Genomic DNA, 21,460 nt, shown 5'->3' on the forward strand with positions numbered 1-21,460 from the left:
GTATGTGAGCCCAGCTACGTCAGCCTTCAGGTATGCAGTGAGGTCTGTGGTGAGAGGCGCGCTCTCTCTGTCTCCTCTCTCTCCTTCCTCCTCAAATCTGCCCTTCCTTGACAGCCACTCCATGCCCACCCAGCCCGCCAGCCAGCCAGCCCAGTCTTGTCCCCCTCCCTGGACCCAGATCCAGCTCTGGGGAGAGGAGGGGGCCTGTGAACAGCCCCCACAGGCAGCAGGTCTCAGGCTCTGGGAGGAGATGGGTGCGTGGTGCCGGGGGAGGGGCGGAAGCATCGCATCATCTAACAGGTTGGTCGGGCTGGGAGGTGTCCCGCCCTCCTGGAGCTAATGAGCACTGTAGGACAGGTGTTTGCTCCTCAGTGCCCAGCCTGCCCTGCCAGCGACCAGAGCCAGCTACCCGCCACCCCCTCAAAGGCTCACTCACATCCCCGTGCCCTCCCGAGTCCCGGGCCCGGGGGCCACGATGGCCTGCCGCTCCTGCGTCGTTGGCTTCAGCAGCCTTAGCAGCTGTGAGGTGACCCCTGTGGGCGGCCCCCGGCCTGGGACCTCGGGATGGGGCAGCCTTGTAACCCCCGGGACAGGCTTCAGCTCCTGCAGCCTCACAGGCTGTGGGCCAGCCGGCACCATCCCCAAGGTAACCATGAACTCCAACCTGCTGGTGCCCCTGGACCTCAAAGTGGACCCAAGCATCCAGCAACAGAAGAACCAGGAGAAGGAGGAGATGAAGGTCCTCAATGATAAATTTGCCTCCCTGATTGGCAAGGTGAGCAGATGTGGTGGGGAGGGGGGTCCCAAAACCTAAAGACCTTCAGACCTGGGCAGGTGGCTGAGCTCTGTATTTCTGGATCATCATGGCCCCACCCCTGACTGCAGCTAACCAGCCAATGAGGAGCAGTCAGACTAGCCCAGAGCAGAGAGATGGTGAGGCAAGTCCCTGAGCTATCCTGGCACTGGGGGAGAAAGAGGCTCCCGGATGGCTCTAAGGGACCTCTGGATAATGATGTGCTTCATGGCCTGGGCTCCCTGTCCCCCCAGGCAGACACTGGGGAGGGGCTCTAAGTGTGCCAGGAGAATACTTTCTCATAGGAACGGCAGGTGGACAGAGGAGATCAGCTCCCCAAGTCCATGCTCCTTTCCAGACCTTGGCCCTGCTCAACTCCTGGGGAGGTGCCAGCAGGCCAAAGGGGCATGTGCAGCCTCCAGAAGGAGGCTTTAGGGTAAGGAAACCGGGGCACCATGTCAGGAGATAGGAATGCAGAGAATGGATGCTGCGAGTCAGAAGCAGACAGGCGGCCAGACCTCCCCAGCACTCAGATGAGAGAGGAAGTGAGTCCCCCGCACCCAGACTTCCTAGACCCCACTGCCGTGGCTGATGTGCTGGTCTGGGGGCACTCCTGTCCATCTCTGCCCCCAGGCAAGGGCTTCAAGAGCTCTGCGAAAGTCCTATTCACGTCCCAAGCCCACTCCTCATTCACCTCCTCCAAGAAATCTCTCCTGATCAGCCCTCCCTCCTCTACGCACTCCCCCTGCCCTGCCCATACAAGTAACAGCTGCATTCACTGCTTACTACGTGCCAGTTGCTGTGCTGGGTGCTTCACATCTCTGTCTCTATTTCCCTCAACAACCTTATGAACAAAATAATTTTATGCCCATTTTACAGATGGGGAAAACTCAACATCTCTCTCCTACTCAGTAAACCAGAGCCCTATCCTTCTGCCCCTGCCTCCATCCTTGCTGCACTTGGTCTCCCTGCTTTGGTGCCCCTCTGCACATGCCTAGTGACCCCCATCAGGGGGGCATTCGTGGACAGGGGCAGAGGGAAGAAGGTCACGTGCCTAGAGCCTCTGCCTGTGCCCTGCTCTCTGCGGGAACTCGGCAAATACGCGTTATTCAGCCCATGCAGCCACACTCCCCAACGGCTCTTTCCCCTGCTGCAAAGCTTGGCCCTTTGGCCAAGGTCACATGCCCACCTAGTGTACAGTCTGGACTTGGGTGTGTTTCTCCCTCCCCCCAACTCATGTGGCCAGAACAGCATTCCTGCACCCACAGCCGGGGTGACCAGGACAGGGGGGAGGGGGGATGAGGAGGGAAATGACAGCTGGAGAAGGACAGCCGTCCACTGAGGTGGCACATTCCCTCCGCAGACCCCCCGCCCAGCTGGTTGTGCAGATCCCCGAGCTGCTGGGCCATGTGCCCTCGGAAAACAGCCTGCTGCCCCGGGGAGGCAGGTCCCAGCACAACCACCGCCTCTCGAAACCCGCTTTAATCCCTTAAAAGGAATGCTTTGTGAGCTATGTAATTTGGCTCAGATGGGTGGCTTTTCTTTCTGAACGCCAGGCTTTTCTTTCTGATATCACCCTGTGCGTCTGCCATGGGGACAGGAAAGGTAGATAGGCACAGAGAAAAGGCCCAAGGGGCTGGGGTCCTGTGCCTGGGGCTAGGGTGCTGCCCTCTAAGGTCTTCAGCGGAACTGGAGCCTCCCAATCCTAGAGCGTTGGCCTTGAGACAGATGTTCTTCAGGGTAGGATGCCAGGAACCATGGGTGCTAGCCTTTTGAGGACGCTGATCATTGGGGCCAAAAAGCCCCAGCACAGAGAAGGTCCGTGAGCTCAGTCTGTTAGCTCGTGTCCCTTCCCTTCTCCTTATAAAGGCCTCCGGGGCCCAAGGGAAAGCCCCATTTCTGAATCTGAATCCTGGTTCCACCTCTGACCCACTGTTTAATCTCAGGCAAATTATTTAACCTCTTTGGTTCTCAGTACACGTGTGTGATAGTCTTGTCAGGATCAAATGGGATAATTTTGAAGAGCATTTATAAAGTACTTACCAGGTACCAGGTGGATTCTGTTTGTCAAATAAAAAATCACATAAATGAGCCCGGCCCAGGCAGCTTGTGAACACTGGTGGCCCCTTCTAGCAGGTGCCCAAGGGAGGGAGGAGGGGAGAACTTTGTTGGTAACAGTGCAGCACAGGGTTAGAAGGAAATGTATGGGCCCAGGGGCAAGATGCTGTAACCGAGGTAGGGGTGGGGGCTCTAGGCAAAGAGAAGGAATGGGCAGAGACCCTCCAAATGCACGTCCCCTCTGGGCCCTCTGAGGCACCAAGAGAAATCAGAGAGCACCAAGGAAGAAAAGAAGGAGGAAGAGGATGGGGGGGAGACTCCCCCCCCCCCGGAGTCAGCGGAGGGTCCCTGGAGCAGTGTTTTTTCTTCCATTTGCAAGCTGTTTCCTTGAGCAAGCCACTCACCCTCTCTGAGCTTCAGATTCCCTTGCCCGCTCTGCTCCCACTCTGAAAGTGGCCCTGAGCTGTACCCAGTGGAGGGACAGGGACAAATAACAGCCCTGAGAGGAGGGGGAATGAGCAGAAGCAGCAGCAGGAGAGGAGGCTGAGGCAGTCAGGGAGAGGCATGCCAACAGCCAGCAGAGGCTGCTGGCCAGGCAGAGGGGAAGGAAAGGGGACAGGAGAAAGGACATCCAGCAGCACCCCTAAGGGGGCTGTAGAAAGGGAACGTATGAGGGGTGGTGAAGTGGCTGGAGACAGAGCCATGGGCGCAATGTCTTCCCGCGGGCCTGTGTGGCCTCTGGAAGTCTCTGTAGCCATTGACCTGTCTGCAGGCAGAAGGGCACGAACCAGCACTTCCTGGAAGGCAGGGGATTTGACAGCCACCGCCCCCGACCACCACCATGTGGGGACAAGGACCTACAAGCCCCAGGGTCACCTCTGCAAGCTCACCCGCTAGGACCATGGGCTGGGGATCTGAAGCCTCCCTCCCCAGAGCCCCTAGCTGGGAGCTGGAGCCTAGGCTATTCAGTTTCCTCCGCAAAAAGGACATGTGTCCCCACCCTGGTCTGGGCCTGCTTCTCAGCCGGGCGGTGGTGTTGGGTCACGGTGAGTTCTGTGCTGCTGGGTTTCAGTTTCTTCATCTGTAAAATGGGAGGCAGGGGTTTGCTCTCCGAGGAGGCCGAGGCGGCTCCGCCAGCTGTCACCTGTGATTTAAGGGAAAGGGGGAGCGGGGAGGGGCCAGCCAGAATAGGGAGGAAGGGGAACAAGACTGTTCAGCAGCCTTGACAGGTTAGAGGCAATTAACTGGTTACCTGGCCCTCCCTAGGCCTTTGTGGCAGAGAGGGAGGAGGCTTTGTGCAGGGAAAATTCTGGATGGCAGATGGGTTTCCATCCCCGCCCACTGAGACAACAAGAAACTCCCCCAGGGGCAGCAGGGGAAAGGGCCACTCAGTCTCTCGAAACCAAAAGTCAGCTGGACAGACTGGCCAGAGGTACAGTATCTCCCAGCAGGCTGACAGCAAAGCTAGGAAATTGAGGTTAGGCTCAGAGAAGGACTTCCTGCTGTGAAGGGGTTTTGTCGCGTATGGGAGGAGGAAGGAGCCTGGCCGCTCTCCTCTCACCTCACCCTCAGTGTAAACACCAGGCTCTGGCTTGTCAAAACAGAGGCAAGGTGGAGTGAGCAAGTAGCTCCCCCAGTAGAGATCCCTTTCGCACACACAGGCAGACCAGAAACCCTCTGCCCTCCGTCTCTACTGCCCCTGTTTGGCCGGAAGAGCAGCAGGCTGGAGGCTCAGGCTGGCTGTGGCCAGAACTTACCAGAACAAATGGGAGCTAAGCAAGGAAATGACAGCACAGCCTACGGGGCCATCGCCCACTATCCCAGCTGGTATTACCGGATGCAAATGTCAGAGGGGACTTCTCAAGGATATTCAGGTCTCTCAGGAAAACCTGAGAATCTGGGCAGGACAAAATGAAAAAGGAGGGCCCACCTGGCCCCCCCAAATTCAAAAATTGCAGGGAGTCCCTGAAGGTCCAGAGTGGGCAGTGGGCATCCAAAGGGACTGTCTGGGACTGTCTGGGAAGCGTGGCCACCAAGTTGCCATCTGATCCTGGACGAGTCGCTTGACCACCCTGGGCCCTTACCTCCTTCTCTGTGGATAAAGAGCACAAACCAGCTGATCCAAAAGGCTCCTGGCCATGATGCTGGCCCTTTCTACTGTGATTCTGGGAGCTAGTGCCAGCAGTGGACGGAGGGGGGAGCAGCTACCTGCTTGTGGGCAGGGGAACCTCGCTAGGCTGGTTATCAAAGCACCCTCGTGACAACAGCCCGCCTGTCCAGGAGCCAGGCCCCTGCTGTGGGCACCAAGTTGTAGGGATCCCAGGAAGGGACTGGGTGGCTCCCAGTTTGGTGGGGACGGTGGTAGGTCAGGACAAGGGAGGAGGAGACGAACTGAAAACCTTATAAGGAGAGGAAGGGGGGCCTTTTTTGAACTGTGAGGCTTCCTGCAGGAGGGGAGCTGGGAGCCCATACAGGAGGGGCAGGGATGGCGGAAGAGGAGGGCAGAGAAGGGCTGAAGCCTGGAAAGGACAGGCACCCTGGGGAGAGGCAGGGGGTGCCCCAGGCTGCACTGAGCTAAACTAGCTGGAAGGAAGAAGAAGATTCAAGAGGGACAGCGTGAGGTGGCTGGGGTGGGAGCCGTGGGAGGCCCTGCATCAGTGTGCAAAGGAGAGCAGGAAGGAGGCAGTCTGAGAGCGGCAGCTGTGCCCAGAGCCTGCCCAGTCATCACCCTTATGGCAAAGCTGGCCCCAACTAGAGGCAGAAGCCAGTCCGGGAAGGGCAGGTGGATCCCAGGGCCCGCGGTGACTCCAGCAGCAGACAAGGGCCACATGTTGCAGGGGGCCAAAGATTCTAAAGCCCAGCTCCCTGGATTCCACACCCGGCTCTGCCACTTTCTAATTTTGTGACCTTGGGCAAGTTACTTAACCTCTCTGTGAAGTGTGGTGGAGGATAACTGTACCCAGCCCATTAGGTGGTAGAGATCTAAAGAAGCAAAGATGTCAAAGCATCTAGATTCAAGCACACAGTAGGGGCCACGTAAACATTTGCTAATAGGGCTGTTCCAAAGCACCTTCCCAGCTTCCTCTCCCAAACAGCTCTGAGAGGTGGCCAGGGTAGGCCATCGCTCCCCCATCTTCTAGCTAGGGAAACTGAGGCTTGGAGAGGCTACAAGCCCAGAGCTGTCGAGAGGAATAGCATTTCAGTACTAACCAGGCCCTACCCTGCTGAGTTTCCAAGGCAAGATGAGACTAGGCTTGTCAGATGGGGGGGTGGCAGATGGGCCTCTGACGCCCTACGTTCCCTGGGGTCTCCCACCCAAGCCCCAGGCAGGCATGGAGGGCCTCTCACATGCTCGGCACATTCAGCCCCTTCCCTCCTCTCTCTGGCCCTGCTCCTCCCCTAGGAAACCTTTGCTAATTGGCCCCGCCTCTCTCTGATTCCCTCCTCATCGTATCTCTCCATCTTCTGTTGGAACCATCAGTAATTGGAGATGTGATTTGAATGTGCCTCATGAGGCCCAGGGTGGAGAGCACAGAACAAATGAGCCGCCACTGCCCAGAGAGGCCCCCATGTGGGCACACGGTCTGGCCCCGGGCCTCAGCGCCCAGCCCATCTGCACCCGGCCCTCACACCGATGCTCCCCTGCTCTTCCAGGTGCAAGCCTTGGAACAGCGCAACCAGCTGCTGGAGACCCGCTGGCACTTCCTGCAAGGCCAGGACTCTGCCACCTTCGACCTCGGGCACCTCTATGAGGAGTACCAGGGCCGGCTGCAAGAGGAAGTGTGCAAAGTGAATCAGGAGCAGGCCCAGCTGGAGGCCAATCTGCTGCAGGTGCTGGAGAAGGTTGAGGAGTTTCGAATCAGGTAGGACATGTGCGCCATACAGGGGCCGGAGGGGTGGGGGACAGGGACTGATGGTGGGGACCCACCTGCACTCAGATGCAAGGGCCAGGGCTCCCAAGCCATGAAAAGAGAAGACTTCCTTAAAGAACATTCCCTTAGTACAGACTTAGTCACTACTGTATGGCAGCCAGTATTCTAAGTATCAGGGGGATTATGACAGTGAACCCACAGCAACCTTTTCCAACAGCGATCACGCAACAAGGTCAGTCTCGTGCTCGCTGACAGCTAAGCACCTGTGCCCCATTGCAGGCCCTGTGCCCTATCCCCTCCTCTCGTGCCCGTAAACACACTTACTCTCCCCCACACATCCCACTGCCAATGGGAAGTTGTCACCAGGTAGAGCAACAGATGGGCTCCTGCCTTGGATACAGTTTGGAAATTTGGAAATTTGATCCCAAGTGGGCTGGAAAGGGAAGCAGGTGCAGGCAAGAGACAGGCATAGTGGGGTTTGGTGGAATAAACAGTCTTTATAGGTGACACGTGCCTGACCTCAGTAGTCGCCTTGGGGTCTAGAGAGAGGGAGTCACAGCGCCAGGCTGTGAGATGCTTGCAGACTGAAAGGGGGTCACCTCTTGCCTCTGCTCCTCACTAGCTCTGTGACCTCAGCATGTTGCTTACCGTCCACACCTCATTTCCCCGTGTCTGGAGGGGTAATGGTGATACCGAACCAAGAGCCTGGCGGGAAGAAGCAGTGGGGAGTTCAGCATGGCGCCCGGAAGCCAGATACGCCAAGTCTTCTGTCCCCTAGAAGGCTGAAGGGGCCAGCCTATGGTAGTGATCTTGACACAGATAGGGCAGTCTGGAAAGGCAGACCCAGTGCTTGGGTAACTCGGAGGAGAGGTGACCTCTGATCAGATAGTGGGCAGAAATTCCAGGACGAGGAGGCTGAGACAGAGCAGAGAGGCACCCTTTCCTGTGCTCTGGTCTCCTTTGGAGGAGGCCCTCTAAAGGGGAGGACAGGTTGCCCCTGAGCCCCTCCCCTCCCTTCCTCTAGCACTCCAAGCCTCAGCAACCCAAGGTGAGGCCTACAGCCTTGGGAGCAGCCAGCCAGGTGGGACTGGAGCACAGAGCATCCTGTCGGGAGTCCAGGGATCTGGACTGTGGCTCGGCTCTCCCACCACCTCCCCATATGACCGCCCCTGCTCAGGCCATGATCAGAGGATACGGTCACATGCGAACCTCTCCCCATTCTGGGGGCCTCAATTTCCTTATCTATCAATCTAGTTGGAACTTTCTGGCCAAAGACCAGGGCTCATCCTCATGGTTGAGCCTCTCTGTGGCCTAGGGGCCACCGATCCCCAACCCTGCCCTACCAGGTCCTATAGAAACCCATAGGGAACCTCACTGCTCATTCTGGGCTGCCTGATTTCAACGTCTGACCATGATGAGAAGTTCAGGGTCAGCATACCAGAACCCAAGACTCTATTCACTGATATCTACCAAGTCTTTGGCCCTCAGAGAACCAGAGAATGGCTGGATGGGATGCTTGGATCTTCCTTTCACAGGGAAGGAAACACAGGCCCAGAGAGGGCAGGGAGTTGTCCAGAGTCACACAGCCATTGCATGCTAAGTCCGGTTCTAATCCCAGCCAGCCAAAGGGTAAGGCTGCTCCTGTTGGGCCAGCCAGATCACATCCATGAAGGCGCTTTATAAGTGGAAGTTCTGTACAAACACTACTTGTTGTTTTAATCTGGCTCAGCCTCCCCGTTTGGCTCACTGCCTGGCCTCCATCTGCTACCCGAGCTTGCTATTTGGGCTCAGGGCCTCTCTTCCTTTCTTTGGGTAGAGAACCCACCAGGATTGGGAAAGATGAGTTTGGAGGGCTTCCAGATCCATCTGCCAGGGCCAGGGGAGCTGCGGCCTGGCTGTGCAGAGCCTGGGGGCCCCCAGGAGCCAGGAGACGCCAGGCCAAGCCCTAACAAGGAGGGGTGTGCCCTGCCTCTGTAAGGCCGATGAGATCAGCTTCACTCCTGGAAATAAACAAGGGAGGGGGGGCGGTTGCCGGGGTGGATGTGACAAGCTGAAACGGGCTGAGAATGGGTTTGGGAATTGGTGGCTGGCAGATTGGCAGTACGGGAGAAGGCAGTAGGAGAGATGGTATTTACCTGAGTCTCCATGAGGATGAAGACTTCCTGGCTTTGATGTAGCCACAACCCCAAGGATCAGTTAGTTAACTCTTCTATTTACTAAGGATGAAGCAGAGGCTGGGCAAAGCCTCTTAGGAAACCACTTGCCCAAGGCCACGTAGCAAGTGACTCAGGGGTGCCATGTACAGTTGTGCAAGAGGTTCACTGCTCAAAAGCATCTGGTTGAGGGGGTGAACTAGGGCTGAAATCCAACAGAGTTGGTGAAGAGAGAAGAGGGAAGCCTATACCAAAGGTTGGAAAGGGCAGTGAGGAGTAAGGAGGAGTTTTGACACCTCAGGGAGTCCCCCCCCACTGGACAGTTCCCCCCAGGATCCTGCCCCCAGGCAGACAGAACTCTGGAGGAGAGAGGGAGAGAACCTTGAGCACTGGGCTTATGTGGAGAGGGCCAGCTAATGAGGGGCTTCTCAGCCTGGGACTCTTTAGACCCCTGCCCCCAGGGCAGGGAATTCCTCCAAGGTCACCAAATTCCCAGTGAGACATCTGGGAGAACCACCTCTGCAAAGAGACCTCCAATGATTTCTCTCCAGAAAGGCTAGGGGCCAAGGCAGAAGGGTTGGAGGCCGGGACCTAGTATTAGATAGAGCAGAGCCCAGGTAATAATAATAGCTTTAGCAGGTGCCATGCACTTTGTAAACACTCCATGTATTAACTTATATAACCCTCATGACATCACTATTATCATGACCGAGGTGCACACAAGTAGCTCATTCAAGGTCACGTGGCTAGTTAGCACGGAGCCAGGATCTGAGCCCAAGGGGTGTGGCTGTGAAGCCCACTTGCACAGGAAAGAGTGCAAGCAAAGCCTCCTGGCTCTGCTAGGCCCCAGCCTGCAGCCCAGTCTCCCTTGGCCCACCCTCCACCCCACCCCCATGACCGGCAGCCTAAGGGCCCCTTGCAGACAGGCTCTTGGAAGCCCGGGCAGTGGCTAGGGGGAGTGTGTGAGCCCAGTACACTGAGTTTCAGAGACCATGTGGCCAACGGGCTCTTGTCACCTTGGGTCTACTCCCACTGGTTTCTCTGGTGGGCTGGTGGAAAAGAAGCCTGAGTGATGGCAGTTCCAGCCAGCTGCTGTGGGCGATGGTTACGCTGCCTCCACCAGCAAGGTCAGGGCCTGGGGAGGGCAGGCGGCTGTAATTAGAGCCCCAGTGATTCAGGCATTCCCTGGAGAGGAGGGAGGGAAACAGGAAGCGCAGAACCCCCACATCCACCGAGGTGGGCGGGGCTGAGGGCAGACTGAGGGTGAGAAGTCTGCAGCTGGCAGACACCCCACCCCCAGGGGCCAAGATTAGAGGAAGAGGTTAAGGTCAACAACCCAGAGTCTCCCGTCCAACGTCCAACAGCGTTCTTATTCCAAACACTGGGTGGACTTGAGTGAGGAGGAGACAAATCTAAGAAGAGAGAGAACCCGCCTGTGTTGGACTATACACATCTGGCGTGTGTCTGGGCTGGACCTGGTCCAACCACTGCATGCGCTTGCGTGCACACACACCCCCACTAGGCGAGCCGAGGGAGGAGGATGCAGTCACCTGACCGAAAACACGCTGTGGGTCCCTCTGGCTGCGATGTCCACACTCTCCCCTCCAGAGGGAACATGATGGATGGAATGGTGTCCTACCATTGAGCAGAGCAGAGGAGGTGGAGGGAGAGGGTGCACAGTGGGCAGACATCTTGGAGCAGACTTGACCAAAGGCACAGCTTTCTAGAAATGGAGATCCTTGGGGGAGGAGATAGAGAAAAAGTGAGAGAATAAAGTTAGGATGAAAGGGCTAGGCAATCAAGAGAGGCTTCCTGAAGGAGGTGGACATGGAGGAAGAGCCAAGTAGGGGACATATGCCCCTGGGAGAGGACTGGCTGATCATCTGGAAGGAGTGTGAGAACAGAGAGCAGATGCGCCTGCTTTCCCCGGAGCCCACGCCAGGAGTCATGGGCCTAGAAGGGATGCGTCATAGAAGATGGGGGGGCTATGTCCACCTGAGACGGGGGCCACTATTTTTCTAATTGTCACAAGGCACCAGATGGTACAGCAGAGGCCCTGAGCTCCACCGAGGAGGGTTAAAGTTCCCCAAGTTCCTGCCATATGGAGCTGACCAGCCTCTCTCTCTTTCTCTCTCTGCCGCTGCCTCACCCCCCACCCCTGGCCCCCATCCCAGGTATGAGGACGAGATCTCCAAGCGCACAGACATGGAGTTCACCTTCGTCCAACTGAAGAAGGTAGCCTACGCAGCATGTCCCAGGGGCTCCTTCCTCGTGGACTTTCCGCCCTTGTTCCCTCAGGGTCCCCGAGCAAAGCCCTCAGAGGCTCAGGTCCTTGGACCTTAGATCGACAGCAATATCTGTCCTCACCTTACTGCTTCTCCCAGGCCCTGAGCCAGGGCTCCCTTGGGGCCCACCCCCAGCTCCCTCAGGAAGACGGGCACCCCACTCTTACCCTGGGACACCTCCTGCCCTGGTCACTCACCACTGCTCCCACCCCCAGGACCTGGATGCCGAGTGTCTTCGTCGGACTGAACTGGAAACCAAGTTAAAAGGCTTGCAGAGCTTCATGGAGCTGATGAGAAACATCTACGAGCAGGTGAGAAAATGGGGCCAGTGTCCCACTAAGCCAAGAGCTGACTTGTCCACGGGGAGGGAATGGCATCCAGCAACAATTCCCTAAACCCCTTCCTGCGCTGCTGTGAATAATCCCACATGTCCCCACATCGCTCATTTCATGGTGCACAGGCAGATTCCCAAGAGGCCCCTCTCTCAAGGAGAAGCTGTTCCTTGCTGTGTGCTGTTGTGCCGAGGGGACGTGGGGGGCTGGGTGCATCCAGGCAAGGCTTGGGAAGGGCCCTTAGGGGCAGAGAACCAGGGGGACTTGACCAGCTGTTCTTACAGAACATCTCTGCATCCCCCCAGGCCTAGGTCTGATAAGCACTTCCCCCCCCCTCTTTTGGGCTGAGGCAGAGAAGACCTGAAGTCAGATTCTTTGATTCCCAGACAATGTTAGGTTCTGCCAGAACAAAAATGACCCAGGAAATGCGGACAGAGGAGCTTCTGGGCACCTTCTGATTTGTCCCTTAGTCCTCAGCTGAGCCTGGGGAGAAAACGGCCCCGCAAGACCAAGGGCACGGTCACTATGGTCAGCAGATGGTAAAGAGGTGCAGCGCAATGTCAGTTCCGCTACCAACAGGCAGAACCACCGTCGGGATAGCAGGACTTGTCAGCCTGGGCGCTGCAAACTCCTGGTGCCAAACTATGGCAGGGCGGCCAAGATCAGAGCAGGGACCAAAAAGTTCTGCTAACGTGACCCTCAGGGCTGCTGACCCCAGTTTTCTGGCCTCGTCCTGTGGATAGCGAGATTGGGCCTCATTGCTACAAGTGGGCCCCACTGCTTTCCAGGAGGCTGGGTCCCCAGCCAGGGCTGCCACGGGCCTGAGCCCTGTCTATGGCCGCGGGAGGTGGCACAGCAGAGAGACTGCCACAACCCTCAGGAACAGTGGGAAGGCAGCCCTTTCAGGGGGACCAGGGCATCAGCCACACTGAGAAGCTTTGCGTCGCTGGCAGAGCCCTCTTTGGCAGGGCCAAGCCCTGGGAGGCTGGCCAGGGCACCATGCCCGCCAACTAGCTTGAGAAGTGGGCCAGGGGCTTCCTCTGTCCAAACTCACTGTGGAGCCAGGCAGGCAGCCGCAGGGCCAATGTTTCAGAATCTGCACTTGACTTTACCTTGCAGCAAGCCCAGAGCCCAAACTCTGAGCCAGGAGAGCAGCCCTGCCAGCATGGAGACATGACTGGAGGTGGGCCAGACATGAGCAGTGGTACACCTGGGCATTGCCAGGGCACACCCACCCAACTTCTTGGTCCGTGCTCCATTTAGATTTAGCAGCTCTTGGACCCCAACTCCTTACTCTTTATCTTTTTTTCCATGTCTGTGACTTTGGGCAAGTTATTTCGCCTCCCTCTGCCTCAGTTTCCTCATCTGTAAAATCATAATACGGGGCCCACAAGGTTCTGCTGATTACTAAATGCAGTAATCCATGTAACAAGTGTAGACTGCAAGCCTGCCAGGTGCCTAGCACTGATATCACGGCAGTGGGCAAGGTGAGCGAAGTCCACGCTCTCGGGGGCTACCACCTAGCTAAGAGGGGCCGGGTGACACACCAGTACACGAGCATCTGAGCAAGATCATTTGGGAGGGTGAAGAGTGCTGGCTGCAGAGAGCCAGATGATGCAGTAGTGGTGGAGAGGGAGGGGAAGGTCAAGGATGGGGGAGTGGGGGGGCATCTCAGAGGAGGTGTAAGTGAGTGAAGGCCCCAGCTGGCAAGGTCCACCCCAGGAGAGACTTGAGGGGCTTCATCCAGAAGAAAGATCTGTCTAAAGCTCTGAAGGCGTGAGGGGTCTGGTAAGGAAGGGGAGAGGGAGGAGCCGCTGTGGCTAGAACAGAACAGAGCAGGCAGGGCTCAGCTCACGCGGGGGCTCGGCCCCCAGTCCGGGTTGGAGTTCATTCTAAGAGAGCTGGGTAGCCCTTGGGGGCCCTGGGAGGGGTGGTACAGAAAGGGGAGCGGTCAGGCCTGTGCCCTCGTGAGACTGCTGTACACGTGGGGTTGCTCAGTGCACACAACAGCTATTAGTGCTCTGGGAGGCAGCAAGGTGCCTAGTAAGGTGTGTGTGTTCAACGACATGGACAGGCTGACCCTGTGCGCCAAGGATCCCCCACACCCGTGCGTCCCTAGGCTGGCCCTCATAGAAATAGAGCGTGAGCCCCATCCATGATTGTTTTTCTAGTAGCCACATTTTAAGAAAAGAAACAGAAAAAATTAATTTTAATAATAGGATTTATTCGGCCTGATATATCCACAACATCATTATTCACCATGTAATCAATGCAAAAAATTAAGAGGCTGTTTTACATTCTCTTTCTCATGCTCAGTCTTCAAAATCTGGTGTGCATTTTACACTGACAGCCACATTTCAAGGGCTCACTACCCCACATGGCTAGTGGCCACCACGTGGGGCCAGGCAGGTCTAAGCAAAGGGAGGTGCCAGCCACAGCTGGCTCAGGGGACAGAGAAGCACAGTGAGACATGAGTAACCCCCGGAGGGCTGGACACTCGAGCTTCGACTTCGAGCAGATACCAGATCAGAAAAGTGTGGCCATGCAGCCTACCTCTGCATTTCAGAAAACAAGACTTCCCTTTCCCAACTCATGCACGCGCGCGCGCACACACACACACAGGACAAAGGTCAGGATAGTTTCATCCCCTATTACAAAAACAGAATGTTAGCTACTATTTATTGAGTGCCTAGTATATCCCAGGCACTGTACTAAACGCCTTCTATATATAATCTCATTTACTCCTCACAGCAACCCTATAAAGGTAGGAACGATGATTAAGAGAGCACAAGCTTTAGAGTAGCTTTTAGATTTGAATCCTGGCTCAGTAATTATGTGAGCTCTAGCATGTTCTTTTATCTCTCTCTCTAGACCACAATTTCCCTATCTATAAAGTGGGAGAAAATAACAGATCCTAGCTTACTGGCCAGTTGTAAGGATCTATTTTGTGAATATACACTAAAGCAGGGGTGCCTGGGTGCCTCAGTTGGTTAAGCATCCAACTTTGGCTTAGGTCATGATCTCATGGTTTGTGAATTCGAGCCCCATGTCCGGCTCTATGCTGACAGCTCAGAGCCTGGAGCCTGCTTTGGATTCTATGTCTCCCTCTCTTTCTGACCTTCCCCCTGCTCGCTCACGCTCTCTCTCTCTCTCTTAAACATTTTTTTCAATGTTTATTTTTTTGAGAGAGAGAGAGAGGGACAGAGTGTGAGCTCGGGAGGGGGAGAGAGAGAGGGAGACACAGAATCCGAAGAAGGTTCCAGGCTCTGAGCTGTCAGCACAGAGCCTGACGCAGGGCTCAAACTCACAAACCATGAGATCATTACCTGAGCTGAATTCGGACACTTAACAGACTGAGCCTCCCAGGTGCCTCTCTCTCTCTTAAAAATAAACATTTAAAATTTTTCATTTAAAAATCAAATACACACACACATATGCTAAAGCGGTCAGAACAGTATCTGGTACATGGTAAGTACTAAATGGTAGCTGGTTTTCAGTTCTGTAATTACACCCATTTTACAGATGAGAAAATGGAGGCTCAGAGAGGCTTTAAAGCACCTGGCCAGGGCTACAGAGCTAATAAGAGGTGGTAGCGTTCAGAGCCCAGTGCCACTAAGCACTCTATTTTACCAAGCAGCAGTCAATTACCCCCTCAGTCACTGGCTCCCCGGACCCGGGGACCACAAAGAGGAGAGTCACATGCATGACGACCTCCTCCGGCTCTGGCTCTCAAGAGAAGCTGTAAACTGCGTGCTGGCTCAATTCTTGCCAGCTCTGTAGGGCCCGTCCCAAGGCGGTTGCACACAGCCGGCATTGTTATGTCCCCCATAGCCCAGAGGGCCCGGCCTGTCTGAACAGGTTGACAGATGTTCTTCACCCTCCGTTTCCTACTTCTGTTTACCGAGCTCATGCTTACCCTGTGTCTTTCCAGAAAGGGCCTGAGTCTGCTCCATTGGCTCTGTGTTGCCAATCCCTTCCCCCTGCTTGGGGGGAGCCTCCTACAGTGCATTCTGACAGTGCCCTGGCCTTTTCCTGGCCCAGGCCTGAGCTAGAGGGCTTTATGTGGAACTCCCTACGCCCACTGTCCCCCTATAACATGCTGACCAAGAAAGCCCCAAATCTGAATTCTTGAAACCTTCCACAGTCAAGCGCTGGCTGTGATACTGGTTCCAGGTGGGAAACAGTGACCTGGAGCAGCAGAGATGGGACATGGGTCTGTAGGGACGATTAAGTGTCCCTACAGGCAAAGGGTTGGGCGTTTTCCCCCTGTTTTTGCCCAGGGATCTTTGTTAAGTGCATTTGAAATGTGATGAAAATCCTTCATCGGGAGACCTCAAGGGGCAGCTGGCCCTTGAGGCTCAGGGTCCTGCCAGCTCTGGGATGGGGACGGGTTGCCTATAGCAGCCCTTCTGTATGCCCACCACTGCCTTAAGCTTCCTTCTGCATGATCCCGTCACCAGGGAGGCCGGCGGGCAGGGCTGAGCGGCCAGCAGACAGGGCAGGGATGGCCTTCCTCCCAGGGCTTCCACATCAGCCCCAGCCCTGCAGACAGACAAGCTCTGGGTCAGAAGCACCAGCCCCTGCAGGCACAGGTGTAAGAGGCTCAGCCCCAACCTCTCTGTGCCTCAAGACAGACAGAGGGCCAGGAGGGGGCCCAAAGTCAGCAACCAAGGGCAGAATATGGTCCTGAGACAAAAACTGAACCTGGATCTGAGCGGGCCTCACCAATCGCCAGTTTACAGGAAATGAGGGAGCGCAGGAGTAAGTTAGACACCAGCACACCGTGCAATCAGTAAAATCCAGACTGCGGGTAAGGCTACAAGGCAAGCGACCCAGTGTTTCCAATAAGAAAGACAACGGGGCACCAGGGTGGCTCGGTCAGTTAAGCGTCCAACTCTAGGTTTCGGCTCAGGTCATGATCTCACGGTTCATGAGTTCGAGCCCCACATCAGGCTCTGTGCTGACAGTATGGAGCCTGCTCGGGAGTCTCTCTCTCTCTTCTGCCCCTCCCCCACTCATTCTCTCTGTCTCTCTCAAAAATAAACAAACTTAAAATTTTTTTTATTTAAATAAGAAAAACAGCAAAAGAGAGAGAAAAAGATGGAGGGGTGTCTATAGCATAAGAGAGACTTAGAGACATATGGACCAATTGCAATAGATGGAACGGACCTTCTTTGGATCCTGATTCAAATAAACAAGCAAGACAGAGCGAAGGAATATATATATATTTATATATATAATCAGAAAAATAGGACCGAGGACCAAAATTTGCTGACTGAAGTAAAGGTCAAGGGTGAACTGTGAATGCCAGTAGGAGTAATTGTGCCGACTGTGCGCAACGCCCTCCCTCCCCCAGGTGAGCCCCACCCCTGCCTCCCAGGGTGCCCGCCCACCCTCCCTGCCACCTGACTCACTCTGTCTGTACAATGCTGGCCACAGACCCTTGCTCCTTCTTCCCACACCAGCCCTGCCCAGGCCTGGGTCGTTCAGCACCTCCAGGGGAAGTGGCCCAGGGCCTGGAAAGTGACACCTGGCAGCCCCTTTTTGAAGACCTGTCCCCTGTCCCCACCTGCCTCTCTACATGCCCCGGAGCATTCAGGCCACAAGCTGGCAGGCTGCAGCCTGGGGCTAGGAAGATAACCTGTCTTCCACTCCTGTTTCTGCCTCTCCAGGGAGCTTAGCCGGAGCCGAAAGGCTCTTGGAAGCCGGCTCTGCACCCACAGCTGTCTCCACAACCTCTCTGTGCCGCATTCTCTTTCCTCTCTGTACTCTGGGGCTGGCAGTGATGCCAGCCTGGCGAGGATGAAATGTGAGGAGGTCTGGAAAGCACGTAGCACAGAGCCTGGCCCAGAATAAGCCCCCAGGGAAATGAGAGGTTTTTATCATTTCCAGGGGTTTCTGAGGATGTGGGCCAGTGTTTTCCGTTCTGGTTTTTGTTTTTGTTTTTCCAAGAAAGCGAGGGAGCAAGAGCAGAGGGGCAGAGGGAGAGAGAGAGTCCCAGGTGGACTCCGTGCTGAGCGTGGAGCCCGACACGGGGCCAAATCGCACAAACCATGAAATCATGATCTGAGCCGAAATTAAGAGTCAGATGCTCAACCAACTGGACTGGGCTGGCATCTTCTAGGCAGAGAAAGAACCAGAGAGGAAAAGGGAAGAGGGACCCTAAAAGATGGTGAGAAAGTGAAAATTGTGGCTAAATTGTGTTGCTGCAGGCAAACTCCTTAGCCAGATTGGGGAGGGGGGCAGGGCATGTCTCTGGGGTGACTCTGAAGTCACCTCAGCCTCTGCCCCTGACAGGGAAGCTAGTGGGAACAGTATTACCAGCCTCCAGCCCTATTTCTGCCTCTCATCATCCATGAACTCCCATTCCAATACCTATTCAGCAAACAGTAGCGTTGACTTCCCAATGTAGGGGGCCCAGAGAGGGCAGTGACTCCCCAGTTCCCCGGGAGCTCCCACCAGAGGGGGAGGCCAGGCTGTGTACCACAGAGCCATGCTGGAGCGAAGGGACCAGGGCCCCCCACCAGGCATCCTGGGCCTTGGCCCCATCAGCCAGGAGGAAAGCTTCCCACCCTGGGAGAGACGGGGACACTGAAGAGAAATAGGCTTGTAAAGTGAACCCTGTCCCCTCTCCTCAGAAAGGGAGACAAAGCTATGGATGGGAAGGGGCAGTGAGCTGCTTCCCAAGAGTCAGAGCTGGGAACAAATGGCCAAGAGGTGTTCATCATTGGGCCACCCCTCCCGGAGACAAAGAGTGCCACTCTCCACTCACCCTGGGGACGCAGGAACCGCAGGGGATCATGGCTGGCTGAGGGTCTGGTCCACCTCCACCATCCCTGAGCCCCCCATGTCTGTGCCCGGCCAGGAGCTGAAGGACCTGACAGCCCAGGTGAAGGATGTGTCAGTGACTGTGGGCATGGACAGCCGCTGCCACATTGACCTGAGTGGCATCGTGGAGGAGGTAAAGCTCCAGTACGATGCCATCGCGGCCCGCAGCCTGGAGGAAGCCGAGGCGTTCTCCCGGAGACAGGTTCGGGGCTGACTGAGTGGGGCGGGGAGGGGCTGAAGTCACCCCAGCTCTGTGCGCTGACAGTCTGTGGTCTGTGAGAGGAGAGTGGAGAGCACAGGGACAGTGTGGAGAGCAGAAGGGTGGCATGGAGAGCAGAGGGGCACCATGGGGAACAGAGGGGTGGCGTGGGGAGCACAGGGACAACATGAGGAGCAGAGGGGCAGTGTGGGGAGCACAGAGATAGCATGGGGAGCACAGGATGGCATGGAGAGCACAGGGACGGTGTGGGGTGCAGAGGGGCAGCGTGGAGAGCACAGGGACAGCCTGGAGAGTAGAAGGGCAGTGTGGGGACCAGAGGGGCAGCATAGGGAGCACAGGGGCACTGTCAGCACCCTCCAGAAGCTGCCCAGTAACACCAGGCCTGGGGTGGGCCCAGCCAGAGCCAAGCATGGGGGGAGGTGGGGTGGGGGAAGGAGGACGAGCCTGGCCTGGGCACCATGGGCTGCACAGGAGGAAGAGCTGGAGGGGCGGGTGCTGGTGAGAGAAAAAGGGAGCAGCGAGGGGCAAGGGCAAAGGCCCAGGGAGGGAGCTGCCCCTCACTGCCACCTCCTCCACGCCCTCCAGCTGGAGGAGCGAGCCGCCTGCTCAGCTGAGTTTGGGAACAGTCTCCAGAGCAGCCGCAGTGAGATTGCTGACCTCAACGTGCGCATCCAGAAGCTTCGATCCCAGATCCTCTCCATCAAGAGCCATGTGAGTATCTCAAGGCCCCATGTTGGGGGGAGGGGGGGCGGAGACGAGGGGAGGCAGGGAAGAGTGCACACTCCTCACACTCACACACACTCTCTCATGCTGAGCACACACAGGGCGGGGGGCAGGTCATTTAGCAGCTCTGGGCCTCAGTTTCCCCACCTGTCCTCCAAAGAGGACTATAAGGGTCACATGAGCATTGCATGTAAAGGCGCTCTGTAAACTGGCCAGCGCTAGGGGACAGGAACAGAGCACCAGCCCAAGCACCCAGGGCCCACCTCCTCCCTCCCAGGCCTCCGGCCAATGGTCAACAATACAGAGAAGAAGGGAGTGGAAGCCTACGCCCAGCGTCCAGCCAGGATAAGCCTTAGAGCAAGTACTGTCCTGAGACAGGCTTCTCTGGGGGCTGAAGAACTTCCCTCTCTGGCGGCCTCCAGAGAGGGTCTCCTTAGGTCTAACAGGACTCCCTCTTACAGAGATGCAACCCAGTGCCACCCCCCCGATGAATAAACAGCTGCGTAGCCCTCCCTGCCCTGCACACCCCCACCAGGGACAGAGGAGGGGTCCCAGCCCACTCTCTCCTCCCACCCAGGGTCACTAACCCCTTCCCTTTGTCGTCCTGGCCACAGTGCCTGAAACTGGAGGAGGACATCAAGGCAGCTGAGGAGCAGGGGGAGCTGGCCTTCCAGGATGCCAAAGCCAAGCTGGCCGAGCTGGAGGCCGCCCTGCACCAGGCCAAGCAGGACATGGCGCGGCAGCTGCGCGAGTACCAGGAGCTCATGAACACCAAGCTGGCCCTGGACATCGAGATCGCCACCTACCGCAAGCTGCTGGAGGGCGAGGAGAGCCGGTGGGTGCTGGGGTGGGCGGGGTGGGGCTACAGGATGGATTGGACACCCATCCCACACAAAGCCACCTCCCCTCCAGCAGGATACTGTGAACCAGGAAGACCCGGGGTCCTGGGGTCCCAGCTCAGCCACTTACAAACCGAGACCTTGGCCCATCCGTTAAATCCTCTGTTTTCTTATCTGGAAAAGGAGCTGATCATAACATAGCCTGTGGTGGGGAGGAGTGATACAATTCTGCCTGCGAATGTCTGTCATAATTAATAATTATGGCATAATTGGGCAAGGGAGAGGAACCAGAGGCCCAGAGAGGGCAAGCTAGCTAGCCAGGGTCACACAGCAGGCTGGCCCAGGACTGGGAATAACAACCAAGAATTGCCCTCGACCTGCCACTCCCCAGGACCCCAGGACCAGGGAGGCTTAAGCCACAGGCCCCCTTTACATCCCAGCATTCCCCTCCCAACCCCCCCAGGATGGACTTGCCTTCAACCGCCATGGTCAGTGTTGCGCAGTCCAGACCCAGAATCGGTGAGTCCACATGCCCTAAGAACCCCTGGTGAGGAAGGGGACACGGTGTGGGGAGTCACGACCCTAAAGGCATTGTTTTAAGTGGCCCCCACACCTCCAGCCCCTTCCCTGCCCCACCCCTTATGTTCCCTGTAGCTGCCTCCAAGTCTGGCCTTTCCAGAGCGCAGTCCCGGAAGAAGAAGAACAGAAAAGGCCCTGTGATCAAAATCACCGAAATGTCTGAGAAGTTCCTCTCGCAGGAGTCAGAGGCCTCAGAGTAAAGGCAGCTGGACCCCAGTAGCCCAAGTCACTCCCCTGCCACAAAAGGGACTTAAGCTAGACTCAAGAAAGCAGCTTGGCACCTCTCGGTTGGGAGGAGAGGCAAACCTGATGCTGAACGTAAAGAAGGGGTCAGAGCAGCGCCTGCGTTCTTGTGCGCTGCCCCGGGTTTGCTCACGACTGCAGCCTGCAGCCGGCTCTTCGGAATGGCTCCACTCCATCTCCACATTCCGGTCTTACCCTTCCAACCTTCCGGCCGACATTTTCCCAGCTGGGTAAACTGGTATGGCGGTCAGCTTTATCTCCACCTCCTTGCTCTTCTGAGGCTCCTCCCCAAACAGAGGGCTCTGACCAAGGAACCTTCGACCTCTTTGTCCAACCCTTGCCCTAAACTCACATATTAAGCCTTGCCTTGCCTCTGCCTCAGGACTGAGGCTGGTGCCCTCGCATACCCAGCTCCAGCCATGGATCAGGGGCTGATGAGGACTACTTGGACACCCTCCCCACATCTGGAGTTCCTGAGGAGGCTGGGTGCTGAGGACCCCTGTGTTTCTTGCACCACCTGGGCTCCCCCAGAAAA

At 56.5% G+C, this 21,460-nt stretch overlaps 1 protein-coding gene across 2 annotated transcripts; it reads left to right on the forward strand.

The window, feature by feature from the left end:
- Window positions 1-460: 460 nt before the first annotated feature.
- Window positions 461-20,940, forward strand: KRT80 (keratin 80). 2 transcript variants are annotated; one of them, XM_029955890.1, is made up of 9 exons: window positions 461-775; window positions 6,506-6,714; window positions 11,051-11,111; window positions 11,377-11,472; window positions 18,359-18,523; window positions 19,127-19,252; window positions 19,879-20,099; window positions 20,567-20,622; window positions 20,758-20,940. In XM_029955890.1, the coding sequence occupies exons 1-9, from the start codon at window positions 476-478 to the stop codon at window positions 20,880-20,882; spliced, it is 1,359 nt and encodes a 452-aa protein (XP_029811750.1). In that variant the 5' UTR covers window positions 461-475; the 3' UTR covers window positions 20,883-20,940. The 2 variants fall into 2 exon arrangements, with proteins under 2 accessions (XP_029811750.1, XP_029811751.1); XM_029955891.1 differs by lacking the exon at window positions 20,758-20,940 and adding an exon at window positions 20,723-20,757 and having other exon boundaries at window positions 476-775.
- The last annotated feature ends 520 nt before the right edge of the window (window positions 20,941-21,460 follow it).

The sequence above is a fragment of the Suricata suricatta genome, chromosome 10, assembly GCF_006229205.1.
Source record: "Suricata suricatta isolate VVHF042 chromosome 10, meerkat_22Aug2017_6uvM2_HiC, whole genome shotgun sequence".
Classification (NCBI taxonomy): Eukaryota; Metazoa; Chordata; class Mammalia; order Carnivora; family Herpestidae; genus Suricata; species Suricata suricatta.

What these genes read in the sequence shown, in the direction of transcription:
- KRT80 (XM_029955890.1), top strand. Translation starts at nt 476, where the DNA reads ATGGCCTGCCGCTCCTGCGTCGTTGGCTTCAGCAGCCTTAGCAGCTGT. An exon ending in TGAGAAACATCTACGAGCAG is followed by an intron (nt 11,473 to 18,358) that starts GTGAGAAAATGG and finishes GTGCCCGGCCAG; the next exon opens with GAGCTGAAGGACCTGACAGC. An exon ending in AGGCGTTCTCCCGGAGACAG is followed by an intron (nt 18,524 to 19,126) that starts GTTCGGGGCTGA and finishes CACGCCCTCCAG; the next exon opens with CTGGAGGAGCGAGCCGCCTG.